The sequence below is a fragment of the Lepidochelys kempii genome, chromosome 10 (genome assembly GCF_965140285.1).
Source record: "Lepidochelys kempii isolate rLepKem1 chromosome 10, rLepKem1.hap1, whole genome shotgun sequence".
NCBI lineage: Eukaryota > Metazoa > Chordata > Testudines > Cheloniidae > Lepidochelys > Lepidochelys kempii.
Window position 1 is genome coordinate 61,522,818 of NC_136389.1, and position 21,962 is coordinate 61,544,779.

Genomic DNA, 21,962 nt, shown 5'->3' on the forward strand with positions numbered 1-21,962 from the left:
CATAACAAAATAACTTTGATAAAGCCAAATGCTGTCAGACAAAGTGTATATGTGTACACAGTATTTCTAAAAAACTCTCAAAAGCAACACATTCTAACAGGATAACTGTTATGCAAAATGGAATGTCTTCTTTAGCTGTGTGTTTTGTGAATCAGATCTGAAAAAGACATTCGACCAGCAGAGGAAAAATAACAACTAAAGAATATTACATTAATTCTGTGCCTTCTATGGATCTTTTATACTTAGAGAGGCTACAGTACAAAAAGACAAGTACAAAATATTTTCATAAAATTTCAAATTTAACCTACTCTCCTTTCTAATTGTAATATTATGTCTTCTGCAATAGTTTGCTAATAGACAGTGGATGGTTCTTCATCCATAGCAGCCTGTCCACAACAAAAAAAAATGTATAAATAAATCTGTTTTCTACCAGTCTTTTCTAGAGTCTTGTTACAATTTTAGCTGGGTTTTGACACTCTTTTGTTATTCTTGACTTGTATAGTATCAGATATCCTGGTAAAAATACTGGTTCTGATTTTCCACTTCCATGTGCCAGTATAATCTTTTATAACTGTGCAAAGTGAGTGCAAACTACTGTAAAACGTCATCAGAAGGAAGCACAGCACGAAGTGTTAAATACATCCCACTGAATTTAGATAGTAGGATCACTCTTAAATCCTCAGATCCAAAATTTGACCTATTCTAAAATTGTTAAATTAGTAGCTCCCATTTTTTATAGGACCTACAGAAACACTGAACTCCTCCTGCTTGCTTTGCTATTAAAAGAATATTCCTAGTTAAGCTGATATGATGTTTACTTTGTAGAAGAAATGAAAGAAAAAGTAAAACTTCAGTGATTGCTAAGTGAATAAGCACAAAATGGATAGGAAAAATATTATATATAAGTTCACAGAGAATTAAAAATAAAGTTTTAGAAGTCAAATTCTAAAACTGTAGTTTACAGTGTCCTTTTAAGGTTCTGGCACGAGCAACCAAATAATGATAGGTAGATAATCAACTTTATGTTAAAACGTGTGTATGTGTTCCTGTGCAAAAAACCTTACATTTGAAGGTGCAAAATCCAGCACTCAAACACCTCTCTGTTCCCCCTTTCAACAATCATTTCACATGATATGACCAGGAGAAGACATACTTGTCGGGCACATGATTTGCTACCTAGAAGAATCCTAACAATGGGAAATATTTGAAGATCCATGTTTTTTAGACAAGTTAGGCAATGTAGCAAACCATATTCAGATCTCTGTCTTATTTATTTTGAAGACAAAGGGAGTTTTGCAGTTGACATTAATGGGAGCACTCCAGACTTCAATTAGTTTTCAGAGCATAGTAACCTGAACAGCAAAAAGTATGGTGAAAAAGTCACTACGTGAATATGAGATAGCCGTTGTTCCTCAAGATGGAACCCATGGAAGCTACACAAGAAAAGAATTAGGCCAGCAAGTTGAGCCAGCACGAGGCAAAAATACCAAACCCAAACAAAGGGAGTTAAAGCACAGTTTTGGAACTCAAACTCTCCCCATATAGAAAATCTCAGAGAGTGGTTATGGGGAAAGCTGCTTGGACAACCATGACTTGAGTAGTTTTTTTTGTTTTTGGAAATGTCATCATATTAATCTAAATTAAATTAATCGTATTCTTTGCAGTGGTCTTAAACCATATTGTTCCCAAAATATTCTTAATCTTTTATAACTAGGTGGCAATAATGAGAAAGTAGTATTGTAATAGCAAGAACAACCAATCATTGTTCAGTTACCTGACTCTCAAAATCTCAGTTTATGCTCCTTGAACAGTAACATGTGATCACCCCTTTGAAATGTTTGGGATTATATTTTTCATATTTTGTGTTACTTGGAACTATTTTACCCTCTTTTTATTTTCAGGTTTTGTTCACTATGAAGACCTCAGTGCCAGCTGTGGCACTGTGGGGGAAAAAAGCACCCTCTCACAGCATCACTGCCATAATGATTACAGATGACCAGAAGACTGTTGTTACAGGAAGTCAAGAGGGGCAAATATGTCTTTGGAATCTCTCATCGGAATTAAAGGTTTGTGACCACTGTGGCGTTGTCTGTCAAATAACCTGTTGGAGTTTCACCTTTTTATTATTAATAGACTATATGTAACTCAGTTGCAATTAATGTAAAAGATAATGTGTGTGGGTCTTTATGTTGGAGAAAAGGAATTAACCAACATAATAAATGTGAAAATAAAATGTAAATCTCACAGGAGCAGCCAGTTCTTTGCAGGCCTCTTTGAGTGTTCCGTGGACAATTAGTGAGCCATGGACCACAGTTTGAGATCCAGTGCAGCAGATGATGGCAGTTAGTAAATCTGTATAATTATGATGGGTCCTGTCCTGGAGAGTTCTTCTTTAAAATCAGTGGCAAAGTGTGGTTCTCTAGTTCCAGAGAAGATACCATTATAGAAATGTGGTTGATAGGAATAAAAGAATTAAGAGAAATGGAAAGACTTACATTCTGTGAATGAACAAATGAACTGTTTGAGGAAAGATGAAGACCAAGTGAGATGAAGTGTAAAACACATCAGTGATGTAATTTTGTAGCAAAAATGTGTATTTACTGTAACCCATCATTCATATGGCTTTGATTCTGCTGTGTTCTCAAGCATGCTCTTGCTTCTTCTTCATTTGGGCTCAAGCATGCCATTTACAAACAGACGCAGGTTGGGGTGTTGCGAAGTTGCACCTTGCCGGTGGGAGTTGAGGCAGATTTCCTCCCACAGCTTGCAGGTGTACCGATGAGCATGCCTTTTTCAAACGAGTTAATTAGCATCTTAACAGGCTTTTCAATAATATTAGGCTAACATGGCTTCAGACCATGTTTGCTGGCATCTTAATGGGGCTTTCCAATTAAGTTAAGTTAACTTAATTGAAAAATATACTCTTTTTTTTTTTTTTTTGCCCATCAAAATATAGGTCCTTTTGGATTTAGTGAAGCCTATTGCTTAAGTGCTTTGCTGGATCAGACTCTTAGTGCACTCAGCCACTTCTGCTATCCCGTGTGTACTGGGTGGCAGGGCTGGGGCTGTCCTGTTTTGATTCTTTTGGAGCATCTTGCACACCAGAAGCCACTCAAAATGGGCAGTCTTTATACCACAGTGATCACAGGGACTACAGTTGTACCTTGCTGTGTGCAGGGGTGCAAAAGGCAAGTGCTGCTTACACACTTCTCTGCTTGTGCATCCTTGGAGCTGCTGGGCAAAATCTGGCCTTATGTAGGAATACAATGTGTACTGTTTACCAGTCAGTAATAAAATTAATAATGAAGGTGTTTCTTAACTTTGGATTACTTGATGATTTATACAGAAAAGTACTGTTTTAGTTAAGTGAAATAACTGCATTGCTCTCCTAGATTTCATCTAAAGAAATTCTCTTTGGTCATACTGCTTCAGTAACATGCTTGGCGAAAGCAAGAGACTTTGAGAAACAACCATATGTGGTTAGTGCTACTGAAAATGGGTAGGTAACTGAGTTTTCAATTACTTTTTGAATCTTAAACCATCTGGCAAGGCTTAAGAACAAATTTTTCATTTGGCAGCTGACTTTCAATCCATTTTCCCCATGACATGGGAAGGTGCAGTGGTCACTTAGTACAGTATAGAATAACTTTATGATTCCTCTTCTAAGAGGGTCTCTGCTTCTGCCATGCTGAACTATCAGCTGGCCCACACACAACATGGAGATGGGGAGCCCATCTCTTGGAATGCAGAGAGGTCTGGCAGGTCCAGAGAATCCATGTGTTTCCAGAAGCCCATTCCCAAGAGAATGAGTAATCAGGGGCCCTATGCCTACCAGGAGCACAGAGCTGTGGAAGGGCATTGGCAGGACCAGAAAATTCTTTAGCATCATGAATACTGACTCTCAAGGGAATGAGGCTATGAGAGAGGTTGATGTGCCCAGGCCCTGTAACAGGGTTGGCTATCTCTCAAGCATGGCTCTGCAGCACCCCGCTGTGATGGGTTCCCCAGGGTGCAGCCTGGGCTGTCTCTCAAAATGCCTTGTTAGTGACCAGCAGCAAGCCCCTCCAGGTGCTGTGATCACTCAGCACAACAGCATGTGGAGCCCCACACACCCAGCTACGTTGCATGAATGCTCCCAGAGCCACTCATGAATCATACAGGGAAAGGCACCAGCCAAATCCCCCCAACTCCCAGCACTGTACCTCAGGAATATACAGTCTTGCACTGCTCAAGACTAGCAATGCAGTTCACCACTTCATCAATGGAAAGTGGCCATACACCAGCCTTTGCAAAACCTGAGTAGATTTACCACACATTTCAGGCAAACTCTCTGGTAAAGATAAACAGTAAAACAAATGTATTGACTAAAAAGATAGATATTTAAGTGATATTAAGTAATAGGCAAAAAGTCAGAGTTAGTTACCAAAAGAAAATATAAGCACACAGTTTAAACTCTCAAACCTATTAGACTGGGCAACATCTAGATTAAGCAGTTTTTCTTATTCCACTGGATATTGCAGTTCATAGTACACAGACTTCACCCTTCAAATCTGGGCCAGTCCCCAGTTGAAGTCTTCAGAGTGTCCTTCTTGCTTGCAACGTAGGTACGTGAAGGAGAAAGGCCCAGCATGGGGCCACTGTGTCTGTTTTATACCTTCAGTCCTATGTGCTTGGGGAGCACAAGTCCAGGTATGTCTGGGGGCATTGCTGAGTTTCCAGGCAAGGTTGAGCAATTCCCCTGGTGTGGCCTCATGTAGATGAGTTATTGAATTGTAGCTCCTTTGCTGGATGATACCGTGCCTGGGTGTTGGTTACTTTCCTTGCTGTTGCCTCTGGGGAGCTAAGATCTGAATGATTCCGCAACTACAGCATGTTTTAGTGACAAACATACAACACAATTCTCATAACTTTATATGCACTAAAGATATACATATTTAGATAGAACAGTGGGTTTCAGCAGTTCATAACCTCTCCCCTGATGCCTCACGTGGAATGCTTTATATGTACATGAGGAATATGAGGGTTACAGGACTCTTCCCCCAAGGTATAGAATGTCACAACTGCCTCCATTTCCCTTCTCTCACAGGGCTCATCAATAACTCACCCTCACAGTCCAACAGTAATTTAAACATTCCCCTTCTGAGGTATAAGTCCTCACTAAATAAAGGACCCTCAAAGTCCCAACTGCAGATCAGTGTTTCTCTCCTGTTGAGTTAGAAGTCCCTAGTCCTCCATCCTGAAGTTGGGTTCAGGTCCTTTACTTCTTGCAGGAGTCAGTCTTGCTCCTTGCAGCTGCTTCCTCAAGCCAGCTACAGGTTTCTGTCCTGCCGAATCCTCCTACCTAGAGTGTTCTCAGCTCGCATACAAGCTCCCTTAGTAGCTACTCCAGGAGTTCATCCCTTCCTCTCTCATAAACCAAGGTCTGGCCTGAGTTAATCCCATGACTTCATTATCTCATTCATTATTACCCACCTGGGGAGGGGAGCTGATCTGGGCACAGGTGGGCTGAGGTCCCATTTCCTCTTAAAGGGGCCAGCCACCTTGTAACACCACTCTATGCACCACAAGGTTCCTTCCCCACTCTGAACTCTAGGGTATAGATGTGGGGACCTGCATGAAAGACCACCTAAGCTTATTCTTACCAAGGTACAAACTTTGCCTTGTCCTTGAACAGTATGCTGCCTCCACCAAGCGTTTTAAATAAAGAACGGGGAAAGAGACCACTTGGAGATGTCTTCCCCCAAAATATCCACCCCAAGTCCTACACTCCCTTTCCTGGGGAAGGCTTGATGATAATATCGTCACCAATTTGTACAGGTGAACACAGACCCAAACCCTTGGATCTTAAGAACAATGAAAAATCAATCAGATTCTTAAAAGAAGAATTTTATTTAAAGAAAAGGTAAAAGAATCACCTCTGTAAAATCAGGATGGTAAGTACTTTACGGGGTAATCAGCTTCAAAACATAGAGAATCCCGCTAGGCAAAACCTTAAGTTACAAAAAGACACAAAAACAGGAATACACATTCCCTCCAGCACGTCTTATTTTACAAGCCATTAAACAAAAGAACATCTAACACATTCTAGCAAGATTACTTACTAACTTTACAGGAGTTGGACAGCTTGCATTCCTGATCTGTTCCCAGCAAAAGCATGGCACAGACAGCCCAAACACTTTGTTCCCCCCACGAACTCCAGATTTGAAAGAATCTTGTCCCCTCATTGGCCATTTTGGGTCAGGTGCCAGCTAGCTCCTTAACCCTTAGCGTCTTACCTTAGCTTCTTAACCCTTAACCCTTCTTACTTTAGCTTCTTAACCCTTTACAGGTGAAAGGATTTTGCCTCTGGCCAGGAGGGATTTTATAGCACTGTATATAGAAAGGTGGTTACCCTTTCCTTTATATTTATGGCACCCCTACTCTCCCAAAGTTGATCCTGCCCATGGTACTGAAAGTGAGGCTAACTTTCATCTTAATTCTGAACTTCCATTTTTCTGGCCCTAATCTATACAGTTTTAAGTGGGGAAAAGTATTCTGTTGCTTAAATACTATATATGTGTAAAAATTAACTTAGAAAAAGACTAAAAGCTTTCTCATATGTATATGTTATTTGGAGAAACAATGAAAGATCACTACTGGATGGATTGTATTGTGTATCTGGGATACATATAGATAAGGACAAATGGTCTTCAGAACCCTTTAAATGTTCACTCGACAAAACTACTGGCAACTTCTTTGGTGCACCATATAAGAGCAAGACATTCACCAGTGAGCTCTGGAAGGTTGCAATATGAAGCTGGGATGATTACAAATAGGATGCCTCGTCTTCAGCAGAGGCAAGCTTTGTCAGACTGTGTACTCTGGACTGTGGATCAGTCCATTTACTACTTTCAGATTTCTGTCTTCTTGGATTGTGGTTAAGAACATTGCATGGAGAAAGATCATGTTTCCCTCTAATTCAATTTAAAAATGTCAGGGCCTTTCCTCTTTTCTGTCGCTGACATTCCTTAGAAAAATTCATAATGGGAAATTCTTAGTGTCCTTTTTTGTGTGGAAATGTTGAATTTATTCCGTTAAGATTTATATTTCCACCTGCATGTATCCACTGATGTGAACAGTATTGGTCAGAGAAAAAAGGCATCATGATACAATATTTATAACGTTTTATTCTCCACCTAGTCGTATGAAGAAAACAAACTCTTATTGTTTCAAAGCAACATGCAGAAAATATGGAAATGTGAGTGAAATTCTGCTCTCAGTTACATTACTGTAGATATCCAATGCTGAAGTCAGTAGAGTTACCCCTCATTTACACCAGAGTAAATAAGAGAAGAATTTGGCCACCAGCCAATGATTATTAGAAAGCATTCTGTTTAGCTAACTTCCTGGAACATAGCACATGCAGATTTTATTTACAGTGTACACAGTAGTAAATAAACATGAAAATCATTTTGAATTAGCCAATTACATGAAATTAACAGTGTCAGTTGAAGTTTAAATCTCTAAATTGTTTTTCTGATATATTAATAAAGAGATTTTACTTTTCCAGTGTGAACCTAATATATTCTCTTCCAGACAACACTGTGAAACAATTATTTTCTGAATAGCATAACATGTTTGGTTAAATTGCTGAAAGAATAATGGTTACCATTTATTTAACTCAGTCTGTAGATTTTTTTTTTCTTAACATGTATGCCCAGATTCCCAAAGATAAAGAAGCATCTAACTTCCATTCAAATCAATGGAAGTTAAGAGCCTAAATACCTTTGTGGAACTGGCCCATAGCTGCCAAGTTCTGACAACTTGACACACCTCATAAGAACAGGAGTACTTGTGGCACCTTAGAGACTAACAAATTTATTTGAGCATAAGCTGTTGTGGGCTACAGCCCACTTCATCAGATGCATGTAGTGGAAAATACAGTAGGAAGATTTTATATACACAGAGAACGTGAAACAATGGGTGTTACCTTGCACACTATAACGAGAGTGATCACTTAATGTGAGCTATTACCAGCAGGAGAGAAAAAAATAGGCGATGGTCACGTAAACACCACCCTATACCGGAAACCTACTGACCGCTATACCTACCTACATGCCTCCAGCTTTCACCCTGACCACACCACATGATCCATTGTCTACAGCCAAGCTCTACGATACAACCGCATTTGCTCCAACCCCTCAGACAGAGACAAACACCTACAAGATCTCTATCAAGCATTCTTACAACTACGATAGCCACCTGCTGAAGTGAAGAAACAGATTGACACAGCCAGAAGAGTACCCAGAAGTCAACTACTACAGGTCAGGCCCAACAAAGAAAGTAACAGAACGCCACTAGCTGTCACCTGCAGCCCCCAACTAAAACCTCTCCAGCACATCATCAAGGATCTACAACCTATCCTGAAGGATGACCCATCACTCTCAGAGATCTTGGGAGACAGGCAGGTCCTTGCTTACAGACAGCCCCTCAGTCTGAAGGAAATACTCACCAGCAACCACACACCATACAACAAAACTACTAACCCAGGAACCTATCCTTGCAACAAAGCCTGTTGCCAACTGTGTCCACATATCTATTCAGGGGACACCATGATAGGGCCTAATCACATCAGCCACACTATCAGAGGCTCGTTCACCTGCACATCTACCAATGTGATATATGCCATCATGTGCCAGCAATGCCCCTCTGCCGTGTACATTGGTCAAACTGGACAGTCTCTACGTAAAAGAATAAATGGACACAAATCAGATGTCAAGAATTGTAACATTCAAAAACCAGTTGGAAAACACTTCAATCTCTCTGGTCACTCGATTACAGACCTAAAAGTGGCAATTCTTCAACAAGAACCTTCAAAAACAGACTCCAACAAGAGACTGCTGAAATGGAATTAATTTGCAAACTGGACAGCATTAACTTAGGCTTGAATAAAGACTGGGAGTGGATGTGTCATTACACAAAATAAAACTATTTCCCCCCGACTACTGTTCCTCAGACGTTCTTGTCAACTGCTGGAAATGGCCCACCTTGATTATCACTACAAAAGGTCCCGTCCCCGCCCCCGCTCTCCTGCTGGTAATAGCTCTCCTTAAGTGATCACTCTCGTTATAGTGTGCATGGTAACACCCATTGTTTCATGTTCTCTGTGTATATAAAATCGTCCTACTGTATTTTCCACTGCATGCATCCAATGAAGTGAGCTGTAGCCCACGAAAGCTTATGCTCAAATAAATTTGTTAGTCTCTAAGGTGCCACAAGTACTCCTGTTCTTTTTGCGGATACAGACTAACACGGCTGCTACTCTGATACCTCATAAGGGTTTCACTTGCCAGGTAAACTTGATTGTACAACTACTAGACATTAGTTCCAAAGCATGTTGAATATGGTTTAAGTAAAGTACATTGGCTAACATACAAAAATATTTGAAAGGTTGTTGTCAAAATATTAACCTTTGATTTTTATTACTGATTAGGTAATAGATATATGAAATGCAGCATTGTATAGATGAAATAGCCTTAGAAACAGCCTCATGGTGGCACTGTTTATTCTTAACAGAAAATGATAGCTTATTTCAAGAACTAAAGTCGGGTGCTGTAGAAGATGCATTATTCTTTTCAAAATGTGTAGTTTAAGTTCAGTGAAATGAATCATTTTCAGCAGGATGTAGTTCCAGCGAATGATAGTTATGGTGACACATTGATGAGCCATAATGGCAGTATACCTACAATTTGTTGTAGGCCAGACCTAGCCTTAAAGTAGGGTTTGCTGCAAGGCAGCAGGGTGTTATTACCAAAACAAAAAGAAACAGTTACAGTATGTCATCCCTTGCTAATGACCACAACATTTTCTTACCCAGTAATCTGTAACAAAAAGCCACAAAAGTGCAGCACTAAAGAAAAACTTGGTGGCACAAAATTATTCCAGCCAATTGAGTGGAAATGACAGAGAGTAATATGAAGTTATCTTTGGCAGGGAGATGTGTGTTTGGAATGTCACTAGTGGACAGTGCATTGACAGTGCAAACCTTCCTTATAGGCATACAGCAATCTGTGTAAGTATAGCAACTTTTCATTGAATATTTCAGTGCTTTACAATGTGAGTTGCACATTATTCATTATTCTTATTTTATTTATTACATCTCTGATTTTGGGGAAATATGTTTTAAAATTGTTTATGAATGTAACATACTTCATAAGGAAGAAAGCATAGAGAGCAAAAATCTTGCTGCCGTGTATGTAGCATTTTACCATTTATTATTTATTCCTGTTTCATTTTCCATCTGGGAAATGAACTAAAAAAATTTCCGCTTTGTATTTCACCTCTATTTCTCAGACAAATAGAAGCATTTCTTTTTCAGCCACTAATGTTTCTAGAAAGTAATATCCATATATTTATTGATTGTGACATTTGAGCTTCAGGTATTGATGCACAGTAAGGCCATTTCTTGTGGTTTTTGTTTTGGCCTTCATGAGGGCAACATGGAAAATGTTAGTTTAAGGTCGTCTGTCTTGAAAATGGGTAAATGCAAATCTATAGCCAAACATTTTGTAAGACAGTTTGCTAGTGATCTTACTTTTAAACTTAGATAGATTAGTTCGAGGGTTTTGATTGCCTAGCTGCTAACCTCCAGGAAAATACTTGGTTCTCTTTCCAAAAACGCACTTTCTTTCATGACAGAGCTCAGTGGTAGTAACCTTATTTTTAGATGTCAAATTGCTTTAAATCTTTCTTCAGTCAATTCCCTTTCAAGTCTCTGCTTTGAAGTATATCCAGGTACTTGCTAAGTACCTAGATGCTAGAGAGCGAGGGGTATGTGAAATATGTATGTGTATGATTTAGGAGTGGCTCTGATTCAGAGAGCTGCTGGTTTATTTCTGGATGTGTTCATGAAAGAATTGCTGAGGGCCCCTAAGTTAATTAAAATGCTCTTTTTCTTGAGTGTGGAAGTCTAGGTTGCAAGTGTTGAAAGTCTGAGAACTTTTTAGAGCTTTCATGAGACTCCCAAGCTACTGGAAAATTTAAATATTTCAAAGCTTGTAGAGGTAATACTGTTTCCATGCAACTTTTTTGGTTTGCCTGGTTGACTGAAGCATAAATATCAATGTTAGTTTTTAAATGACCTTGTTTCTTCAACTTGTCAATTAACAATTAAATGTACCTTTATAGTTTTATCAACAGACTTGGGGCCTGTATGCCATATTGTAATGAAAATCACTCCTCAACAATTCATATTACCATACATATACAACAGCAATAATGTTGTAACAGTGGGTTCAATATGTTCTGCTGCGGGGTGTGGCTCAATTAGGGGTAAAGAGGTAAGGAACTAGAGAACTACTAAAAAGAGGTAGAGATGTGGGCTAGCATGTTGGTTTAGTACCGGTCCATTGTGCTGTTATAGGAGATCAAAGGTACAGTCCTTATACCTTGCTCTCAATGCCAGGTAGCTTGGGAGGGCAGGAGAAACAACATACTCCTCTCCAGGAAAGACTAGCACCCCTCACTAGGAGGTATGTGGAGACATTGAAAAGATGATAAAAGGAGAAAATGGGTATCTGAGAGGAAAATTGGGGGTGGAGGGGAAGGAGGTAGGACAGGAATCATCATTCTTAAAAGAACAGCCTTCAAAAGTGAGTACTACCTTGTATTACTGCTCCAGAAGTACTGATTGCTGGTAGTATTTGTGAGAGCATTACTACCTACACGAGGTTACTCTGAGATGGGTGCCGACATATACAGATTTTGATGGTATCAGCACATGAAAAATGTTGCTTGATTGCCAATTAACATTTCACAAATCTAGTTTTGTAGGTTCCTTCTGTACTCATGTATGCCTCAGCAGAAAATGGCAGATGTCAGGACACTGCAAAGTGAACATTTGCCATTTTACATGAAACTTGAACACAAGGAGCAACAGGCCTTTTAATCATTTGTGGTTAAGTAAATGTGAGATCTTCTCTTCCTACAGGACTGACTGTCCAAATCTGCCAGTTAAAAGCTGCTTTTTTAAAGAACAGCAGTAGTTACAAATGGTTGAAAGCATTGTTGCTGTGTTTCTATGGAGCCAAAGTAACATTTACAGTTATGATAACATTTCCAGATATGCATTCTTTGTGCTGTGTAGTTGTGTATATCTTTTTCCATTTTGTTATTTATGTAACTCTTTATAATTTTCAGATATTATTTAGTTAACTGTAACAAAATGGAGTAAGTTTCCAAAACTGAAAGTATATAGAGCTAAGCAACAATGAATAAAAAAGTATAATTCAGCAGTATATTTTCATGCTAGTACATTATCACTCAATTTATTTTGACAACTTTATTTATTAAGAGTCCATTTGAAGCAGCAGTCCCAGGCCCTAGGCATTTTTACAACATTTACACATAGAATTACAAATAAAAATCACACACAATCCAACTGTGCATGCATACCATAATAATACTTGCCCAAAATAACACATTAGCTACTTCGCATCCACCACCCAATAGCCAACCCCACCCTCAGACACTTAAAAAAACAAAAATGTGCTGAATACTAACAAATTTGGCCTCCTTTTAAACAAGTGAATTCCATAGTTGAGAATCCCTCCTGGAAAATAACCTACCATCAGGCCTCTTCTTTTTCATACTGGTGGGTTTTAGGTTAGAGCACCATCAGAATGGCAGCAGTGTCTTGTGGATGGGAAGAGATGAGGTCTCTCAGATGAACAAATCCAAAACCCACTTAGGGTTTTATAGGGTAAAACTAATCCCTTTAACTCCACCAGGAATTTAATAGCTAATATAGATTATAGAGCTCTGGTGTGATGTGATGTCTGCATGAGGCCTCCTCAATAAGCATTCATTTGCATTAATTTCATCTTACCATCATACATTTCTGAATGTTAGTGTCATGAGATGAAGCAGGGAGCTTCTTTTTCTGGTTGTTCAGAGTTATATACAGGTATTAATTGGCTCACCAGTATGATTCTGATGCAGTTTAAAAATAAGTTTTAATGTGTTTAAAATACTGTTTTTGTTAATTAACATTTAAAAAAATGATGTGTATGAAAGCCAGAAATAATATGCAAGAGAACTTTGTGTAGCTCTCTCTGTTAACCTTTTCTTGCTTAATTCCATTTGGACAGTATTACCATTGCTCCTTCCGAATGACAGGAGATGGCTGGCTTCTGTGTTGTGGACAATATCAAGATGTCGTCATTATTGATGCTAAGACTTTGGCAGTTCTTCACACTTTAATATCTTTTCAGTCTTCTGACTGGATCAGTTGCATGTGCATTGTTCACTCCACAAGGATTCAAGGTACATATAGTAGTGACATGCAGAAATTAGTATGTAAGATGGCCAGTCATGTCTTGAAATTAGTATGTAAGATGGCCAGTCATGAGCAGCAAATGCCTAAAGATTCTTTCTATGCCATATTTTAATTATAGTTAGTTAAATATATTATGTTTCACAAATGCGTTCAGGATGTAAAATACTTCAGTATCAAAACTTCAAGATACATTTAAATTTTAATGTCAATCAGACTTAAATTACTGTATTTTGCTTCTTAAGCAGAAACCTGAGAGCTGGAAAGGATTATTTTCTTACACTTTTTGCGTATAATTAGCTCAATTAAAAGGCTACCTGTGAAAATGATTATATGTGTGCAGGGCCTGATTTTCAAAAGTGTTTATGTGCAGTTGCATTAACAAAGTGCTTGTGCAATTATTCACCTATTTTGCTCACCTATTTTGCTCACACAGTTACCTTGATGAAATATCCTATTTGCGCATGAGATTGATAGTTAAGCGCATGGTTGAGCATTTCTGTATACAAGGACCCCGTTTCCCTGAACAATACAGTGGCTGCACATACAAATTAGACATTCTGTTTTGTGTGTACAGTCTGGAGCATCAGATCCAAAAGACTAAAGTTGGTATTTTCAAAACAGAGCTCCACAGTGTGCAGTAAGATAGCATTGGTGGTACTTGTGTTCTCATTCGGCTCAAGTCACAGTGACTTGAATTTAGTTTCATATTGAACAGCTTTGTATTTCCTTTTTATAGAAGATTCACTAGTAGCAGTATCTGTAACTGGAGATCTTAAAGTATGGGATCTATCATCATCAGTGACCAGTATACAGGTCAGTTTGCATGAAACATTAAGTCTTAACTTAAAACAGGAATGTAACATAGAGAACATGGAAGTATTGTCAGGATACAAAAACACGGAATCTGAACATACTGTCTTGTGAATGTGTATTAAACAGAGTTAGTTATTTTTGCAAGCATGTTTGTTGAAAAAGCTAAGGCTCTTACTAAGCCCTATCTCTTCATTCTCAATATAATTCCTAGAATCCATCCTTCCTATCTCCACTAAACATGAGTCCATGTCTTTGTACATCTCTTGCCTTGACTCCTGCATCATCTTCTGGCTTTCCTACATCTTGTCTGTTATTCTTCCACACTGATGCTAAGATCATAATCCTTTCTTGTCACTCCCTCCTCTAAACCCCTTTTTCCCCTCCTTCCACATTATGTTCAAAGCTCTGCATAATTCTACCTGTATGCTCTCTTAGTCCTTCTTTCTGTCTCCTATATACTATTTTTGTTTCCTTCTCCCACTGTCTACTTTTCATATTCTTTCATGTTATCCTCTTCATTTGGAACAGCCTTTCACCCACCCTGTGTCAAGTGTCCCCTCTCTCCTCAAGTCTACTTATTGTGTACAGTTTATGAATATTAATATTCTTACCAAAGCTGCCCTGACACCTGTTTGTGCTGGAACTGGAGTCCTAGCTTTTCTTTTGTCCCACTTAATCTGAAAGTACTTTAGGTCAAGGACTTTGATGGTTTGGGCCAAATTAATCCATGGTGTAACCCCACTGACATCAATAGCATTAAAATGTGGATGAATTCAACTTCTTGCTTTTTGTAAGCACACAGGAACATAGAAATGGCCAGACTGGAGCAGACATAAGCCCATCTAGTCTAGTACGGTGGTCAGAAACAGATGCTTCAGAGGAAAATGTCAGAACCCTGCAGTAGACAGATGTGGCCCCCATACTAGTTCAAATCTCGGTCCCTAATAGATAGGGATTGACTTAAATCCTGAAGCATGAGGTTTAATATCCCTTCCAAAATTTTTGTTGCTGTTTATTATAGCTCTGAATATTCTTGATATCCATGTCCAGTTCCTTTTAGAATCTTGCTAAATTCTTGCCCCAACAACTTCCTGTGGCAATGAGATTCACAACACTTATATTGTTTATATAAAAAAAATTAGTACTATTACTAAGAAAGAACTCAAATTTGTATAATCTTTTTCTTAAAATAGGAAGGTTGCCTTTTTAGCCACACTAGCAACCTTTTCAGCACTTCCTTTCTCCAGAGTACTCTTAGCTATATTAGTACCTTAATGTAGGAGCACATCATGGGAGATGCATATTAATTGACAGGATCAGAACCTTAAAGAGATGGTGTCGGGTTTGATGTCACTTCTAAAAACGTGTTCATTGTTATAAAAAGTCTGTGTTTAATATTTCCGTTCAGTGTATCAGTCCTAGATAACTAGTGCTACTGCAGCCTTGAAATTGTTGCTGTTAAAGCTGAGTGACTGTGCAGCCACCAGTCACAAACAGAACGCGAGCATATGTGGGTATTATGCTGACCCTTTACTTTTCTGCGCTTTGAGATGGGAGGGGTTCAGAGTTAGTGAGAATACAACTCCTTCAAATACCTAGAGAGCACAATTCTCATCAATTGTAATTCCCTCCTGGAGCTGCAAGGGTGAGCAAGAGGATGCCATGACATTCCTGCCTGTGATAGTGGCTGTTTTGCTTTTAACCTAACAGCTGAGATTGTCTGACCACTGTAGACCTTCTTGCGGAGGACTGATGATGGGAGGGGGATTGTTTCAAGGCAGAAAATGTCAGTTTTTTGTGATGTGATCAATAATTAATAAAAAATAATTCCAACAGAACTATTTTGGGCCTGTCAGCCTGGATAGTGAGCCTTTGATATTCACCTCGAAAAGGGCAAAAAGTAGGATTTTTTTCTTTTGCAAGCCATTCATGCATTGAAAACCAAAAGGTTAGGAATATAGTGACCCCTAAAAGTGGTGGGAAAGTATTAATTTAAGTCAAGATCATTTACCGAGCATACAACCAGGTGCTGGTACTATTGTTTGCTATGCTGTAGGAAAAGAATCCTCTGTTGGCCATTGTGCATCTGAAACTGCAAGTGTATAGACTGCTATGGCTTTGTTGGCTTTACATTGAGCAATGACTAGTGCATCCTCATAGTGGCAGATCTATCAATGCTGCCTATCCTCTTCCCCACAGAATGCCCATCATCTCTACGGGGGCCATGAATCCCCTCCCCACAACACACTGTTTAATGAAAAGTTACAGTTTGCATTGCATTTTGAAAGTCTGTATTTACAAAATGTTTTTAATAGCTGGTTTCTTTCCTGAAATTCATAGCCTGAAGATCCAGAATATCTTGTTTGTCTAATACTACTACTTTTCTTTCTAATATCTAGGAGAGGCAAAGTGTGTATGAACAAGAATCCAAGTCTCTGGACTGTACAAACTGCCAAGCAATAAGATTTTGCACATACACAGAAAGACTCCTCTTAGTCGTGCTTGCAAACTGTTGGAAGGTACAGCATTACACATAGTACTTAATGCTTCCTATATAACATCGTTAGGAATTCAGTAGAATTTTGGAAAAGTGAACATGATTGATTTTATATGTAAGTAGTTGTTTTTCTCCTTCAATCAAATGAAACAGTGCTCACTAGCTATTTGGGGTATCAGAGGAAACTGCTTGCTCCATTTATTCACCAGTTATCTTAATTGCATAGCTGAGATGATAAAGGCCTGGATTTTTAAAAGGTATTTAATGCTATGCTCTGCTCTGTATTGCAGTGTCCAAGTCTCATTTTCAAAGGTGACTTATGTTCCTAAGTCCCACTGAAAGACAGTAAGCAGACCATACCACATGCTGCCCCCCGTCCACCCCATTACTTTCTCCTGCAATTGCAGGAGAGGAGGCCCTGTGGAATAGCAGCCTATGTGTTTTCAGAGGAGCTGGGAGTGGGATAGCCGTCTTTTGCTATGCACTCCTGGAAAGGTGTGGGTTTGCGTGCTTTGTTTTTGGTGGTGAAATTAATCTGTGGTGAAGAATAAATGTGTGTCCCAGATGACAGAACTGTGGGTGGATCTAACAGTGTTGGGTTAAAGAAGCTAAACATATAGTGTGATCATGCCAGGAGAACTGTCAATATTTTAAATAATATTAACAGAGGAATGTAAAAGTTCTCCCAAGAGGAAATTTGAAGGTCTTGTTCTAATGGGCTATATTCACTCCTGAACTCAATGTAATTATACAGAGGATGAATTTTGTAACTACAAACAAAGCAAATCCCCTGCCTCCTCCCTACCCCCTGATTGTAACTCTACCTTTAAGCCTTTAATGTTGTTTCAATTTTAATTGGCAGTTTTTTCTTCCTGGAATCATGTGGCCTGATTCTGATCTGACTGTGTTTTAACAAAAGTGTAACCCCATTGAATTTAATAAGGTAGTCTGAATGTACACCATAAAAACAGTCTCATAAATACTTTACTGTCTGAATCTTTGCTCAAAGCCAGTGTTTGTATTAAAATGAAATCGTCAACAGGAAACACATTATAGCATTCATTTATGTTTATCTATCATTTTTCTGTCTTTAGGTCTATGATTATTGTGATTTTTCCTTGCTGTGCACTGAATTCAACAAAAGTGGTCAGTGCTTTGCTGGTGGTGAAGTGCTAGCTGCTCAGAGACTCATCATCTGGATGGAAGATGGTCACAGTTACATCTACCAGCTGCTGAACAGGTGGGCTCAGATTGAAAATGAACACAAAAAGTTCAGGTACAAGATGAACTTTTGGGAGGTTTATTATGGAAAATCCCCGCATGTCGCAAATGATGAAAAACCAGAACAAAAACACTTTGGCACAAGAAGATTTACCCTGAGTTTGACAGCCCTCAGTCTTTGTTTGACACAGCAGGGGATACAGGAATAAGATTAGCCATGTAGAAATTGGGCAGCTGGTGCTGTGGTTTCAAAAAGAAATCACTTGTAATTACTTACCCAACAACTTTAGCTGAACTTGAGAATCTTGGACATAAATTCTGCTTTTAAAAAGACGAATTTCTAAATCATTTGATTTTCTTTTTAATTATGCAGTGGACATTCTAAAAGCATATATCCTGCTGATGGAAAAGTGCTCAAAGAAACTGTTTATCCTCATTTACTCTGCTCCACTTATGTGAAAGAAAATAAGGTAACATGAGAATGTTGTACAGTGAGCTTCAAAAGTTGCTTCATATTTTGCTTGTAATGACCAGACAGACTCTCAGCAAACTGGACATTTAAGGCATTGAGTCAAACTTGGTTTAGTTATATTGATATAATAAATAAGGCTTATTCCTTGATTCTGATTCTGACTTTCAAATATGGTGAATTTATGATATACTTTGTATTTTATAAAAGGCTCTTTTTGGGGATTTTTTTTGTTAATATACAAAATTTGTATTACAATTTAAAAGGCAAGCTAGAATATTTAGAATTCCTTGAACCGACGGGGCTCAATCCTGCAAAAAGTTACTTGTGTGAATACTCCTACTGAAGTCAGTGGGACTACACATGCATAACTGTTTGGACCCAAGGACTCTCTTAGTTCATTACAAAATGCTTCACCACAAACTGTTTGTAATCAGGTGTTTGAACACATTACATTATACTGAGATTCCTATCCTGATCCTGCAAAGACCTGTGCATGTGACCTTTTTTCCAGTGTGAGCAGACTTTACTGGCAGTACGCAGTGTGTAAAGTTAAGCACATGTGTAAGTCTTTGTAGGATTGGCACCTAAGGCCTAAGAAGCTGTTCCTAAAGTTTAGGGAAGGCTGTACAGAGGAAATTGAAAAATCAGATGGATTAAGAGTCCTTATACTTCCAGTTGTAAATGTGTGCCTAGGTGTGCCCGTTGCAAGTTTACTAGTTACTAGCTTGACAACAGGTGACTCAAATGAACTCCGCTATTGGAAAGAATACATCTGAATGGTTGTTTTCCTCTCTGTGTGACTAGAGAGATAATGGCTGGTTGAATGAACAGAAATTAAGCGATTGAAAGATACAAATAAAGGATCAGTTACTACAGTGCCCACTCTGGCAAAAACAAAAACCCTATTGATTTTAACAGGGATTTTGTCTGAATAAGAACAGCAACCCTTGGACCAAGGATAAGATTTAGTACTTACGGAATTTTATTTATTTATAATTTGGCTATCAAAAAGTATGTGGGACCTGTTCCCGTTGAAGTCAGTTTTGGTTTTTTGATGTTGACTTAAGTGGACCAGGATCAGGCCCTTAAACCATTTTTCAGGATTGTGAGAGAAAGGCATATTTTTATTTGTACCCCACCAAAAGCACTATTAAATACATGGGCTTGTGTGAGGTTTTTAATAGTCCCTCCTTTTTGTTGCTGGGTTAAGGATTTTAGATACCACTTTTGCTGCATAGTTTTCCTAAACCCTGACAGATTTAATTTTTATGTGAAGGGCAATAGCCATTAGTTTATTTTTCCCCTCAAACACTTGTGATATAAAATCAGATAGGATAATTGTTGAAGGATGTCAAAAAGTCAAAAACCATCAAGGAAGAGAAGTAGCCAAAAGATATGGCTTAGTAATAATTGGGTCACTGTGATGGCAGAGCAGCTTATGGATAATTTTTTCCAACAAATGAAAGCATTATTTTTGTTTAAGTATCCACAATCTACCCATTTTCTGTTCTTATTCTTTGATGTTTGGCTTCGCCTGTCTAATTAACTCCTGGCCTGGTGTATGGGTTGTGGCAAGAGCATGGGTAGAGCAGTGCTGCACTCTGGCAGTCCCTGGGTTCCTAGTGGCCTTTAAGAGGGCCATACCAGCCAGTGCAACTTAGAGCAGCCCTGGCTTTAGAGTAGCCCCTGGCTGAGGAAAGTTCAGCCACAGCTGAGAATTCAGCCCTTTATTTCTACAGATATATTTCCAGATATTATAGTTTTATTTTGCAATTAGGGACTGTATTGTCTTAATCCGTTTTTTCATACGGAAAAGTTGACTAGTTGCTATTATTTTTGTCACAGAGTTTTCCTTTTGTTATGGGCTTTATGAATGAAAGAAAGGAACCTTTCTATAAGATTCTTTTTTCTGGAGAAGCATCTGGAAGAATCACCTTGTGGCATATTCCTGATGTCCCAGTGTCGACGCTTGATGGTTCTCCAAAAGGTTAGGCAATTTTATATATTTTGTACAATTTTTAATTACATTGTTGCTACTTCAGTTCTCATGAAAAGTCACCCGGGCAAGTGGAGCTTCTGTAGTCATTCAGGTTAGAATTCATCTCTGATCTGTAAAACCAACACAAGGCTCTCCACACCAATCAAGCCATGCATAGGTCTGGAGGGGAGTGGAAAGGACTTTCACGCGGGGCCTACATAGGCCAGTGCATGGAGGTTGTCCCACTGAGGGATCATGTGATCCAACTGGTGTGGAAAAACTGCAATTACTATTCCAAACCACAGGATGACAGACAGGCCCTTTGGGAGGAGGTGGTCACAGAGGCAAGTGTGCTTTTTATTTATTTATTTTATTTTATTTTTATTTTATTTATTATTTATTTTATTTTAATTTTTTTACAATCAGTCACTTCTCTGACTTGTTCTCAATTTTTGAATCCCTGGAAATTTCATGTGAATTATTCTTGACTATTCCTTTTTGCTAGAGATCCCAATAGCAGAAGCTTGGACTCTGCAGGATGATTTTGACAAACATTGTGCTATGTCGGAAGGCATTATTGATCATCTTTTTGCATCTAAAGATGGTACCAAAAGTGCAGCAGTCACTTCATCCGTATATGTGCCCCACCTTGATAAGCTGGTGTGTGGGTGTGAAGATGGGAAAATTTTCATAACACTTGCTTTGCATGCTGCCAAAGCAAGAATTTTAGAAGACATTTCTTTGCTGAAACGTAAGTTTTTAATGCAATTCTACTTAATCTAATTTTCAATCAATCATCTTTTCATATTCCCCTAAATAAAAAGAATGCAGGAAGTAAGGACATGAGGGCTCAGTTTTGTCCTTCGTTACACAAGCCTGTTCCTGGTGGTGTTGCTGAGAGCAGCAGCCTTGAAACTGAGGGCAGAATTGAGCCCTTTCCTTTTTATTCAAGATATTTCTCTTGTGGAACAAATATATGTTTATACTGCTCTCTCAACATATTCATGGATATGTTGCCATGAATTATTTGTTTAGTATTGTACAGTGTATATGTTTGCACTGTTTCATTATACAGGTGAAGAAATTGCCACCGTAAGTCAAATATAAATATGGGTCATGTTACCCTGTATTTAAATTATTTACATATTCCAAATCCACGTAACTGATTTTAATTCTCAGAAGTGCAAGATCTGATTGACTAGCTTCTTCTGAATGGTATTTTATATCCACGCTTGTTTTGGTATGAATTGTCATTTTAAGCCTAATTAAAAATAATACTAGATTATAACACATTTTTTAATACTGAATTTCAGAGCATAGATAAAAGAATCTTTATTTCAATCTTGAAATAATTTAAATGTTTCCTCTGCTCCAGTTTCAGAAGGTGTTTAAAACTTGGTGTGTGTTTTGGTTTGGTTTGATATTTTCTTTTTAATACAGTAAGGTCACTTTTTAATTCTGAGGCCCGTATGTTGATGCACCTTAGGTTCTTTCCGGGCACATTTTTCCATTAAAGAAGTGGAAGCCCTATTGTGCAAATACTTACAATTGAGCATGGATTTGTTACTGTGATGAATTTTCTTATCAGGCCTGATTCCCCTCTCATTTACAGCAGTATAATCAAGGGAGATACACCAGAATAAAGCCAGTGTAAATGAATCTCCCT

General features: G+C 38.5%; 1 protein-coding gene across 7 annotated transcripts in view; it reads left to right on the plus strand.

Moving 5' to 3' along the window:
- WDR72 (WD repeat domain 72) overlaps positions 1-21,962 on the plus strand; it is a 218,629-nt gene that overhangs the window by 9,568 nt on the left and 187,099 nt on the right. For 6 of the 7 annotated variants that reach the window (XR_012153995.2, XM_073303832.2, XM_073303831.2 and 3 more), the window contains 10 exons: positions 1,902-2,066; positions 3,393-3,499; positions 9,973-10,051; positions 13,128-13,302; positions 14,052-14,128; positions 16,528-16,647; positions 17,720-17,865; positions 18,220-18,316; positions 20,164-20,305; positions 20,802-21,047. Coding sequence is in view for 6 of the 7 variants with exons in the window: in XM_073303832.2 (XP_073159933.1) it covers positions 1,914-2,066; positions 3,393-3,499; positions 9,973-10,051; positions 13,128-13,302; positions 14,052-14,128; positions 16,528-16,647; positions 17,720-17,865; positions 18,220-18,316; positions 20,164-20,305; positions 20,802-21,047 (1,342 nt within the window). In the remaining variant the exon portion in view is untranslated. Of the gene's footprint in view, positions 1-1,901; positions 2,067-3,392; positions 3,500-9,972; positions 10,052-13,127; positions 13,303-14,051; positions 14,129-16,527; positions 16,648-17,719; positions 17,866-18,219; positions 18,317-20,163; positions 20,306-20,801; positions 21,048-21,962 lie in introns of those variants that run through there. The other variant, XM_073303838.1, reaches the window with a different exon arrangement.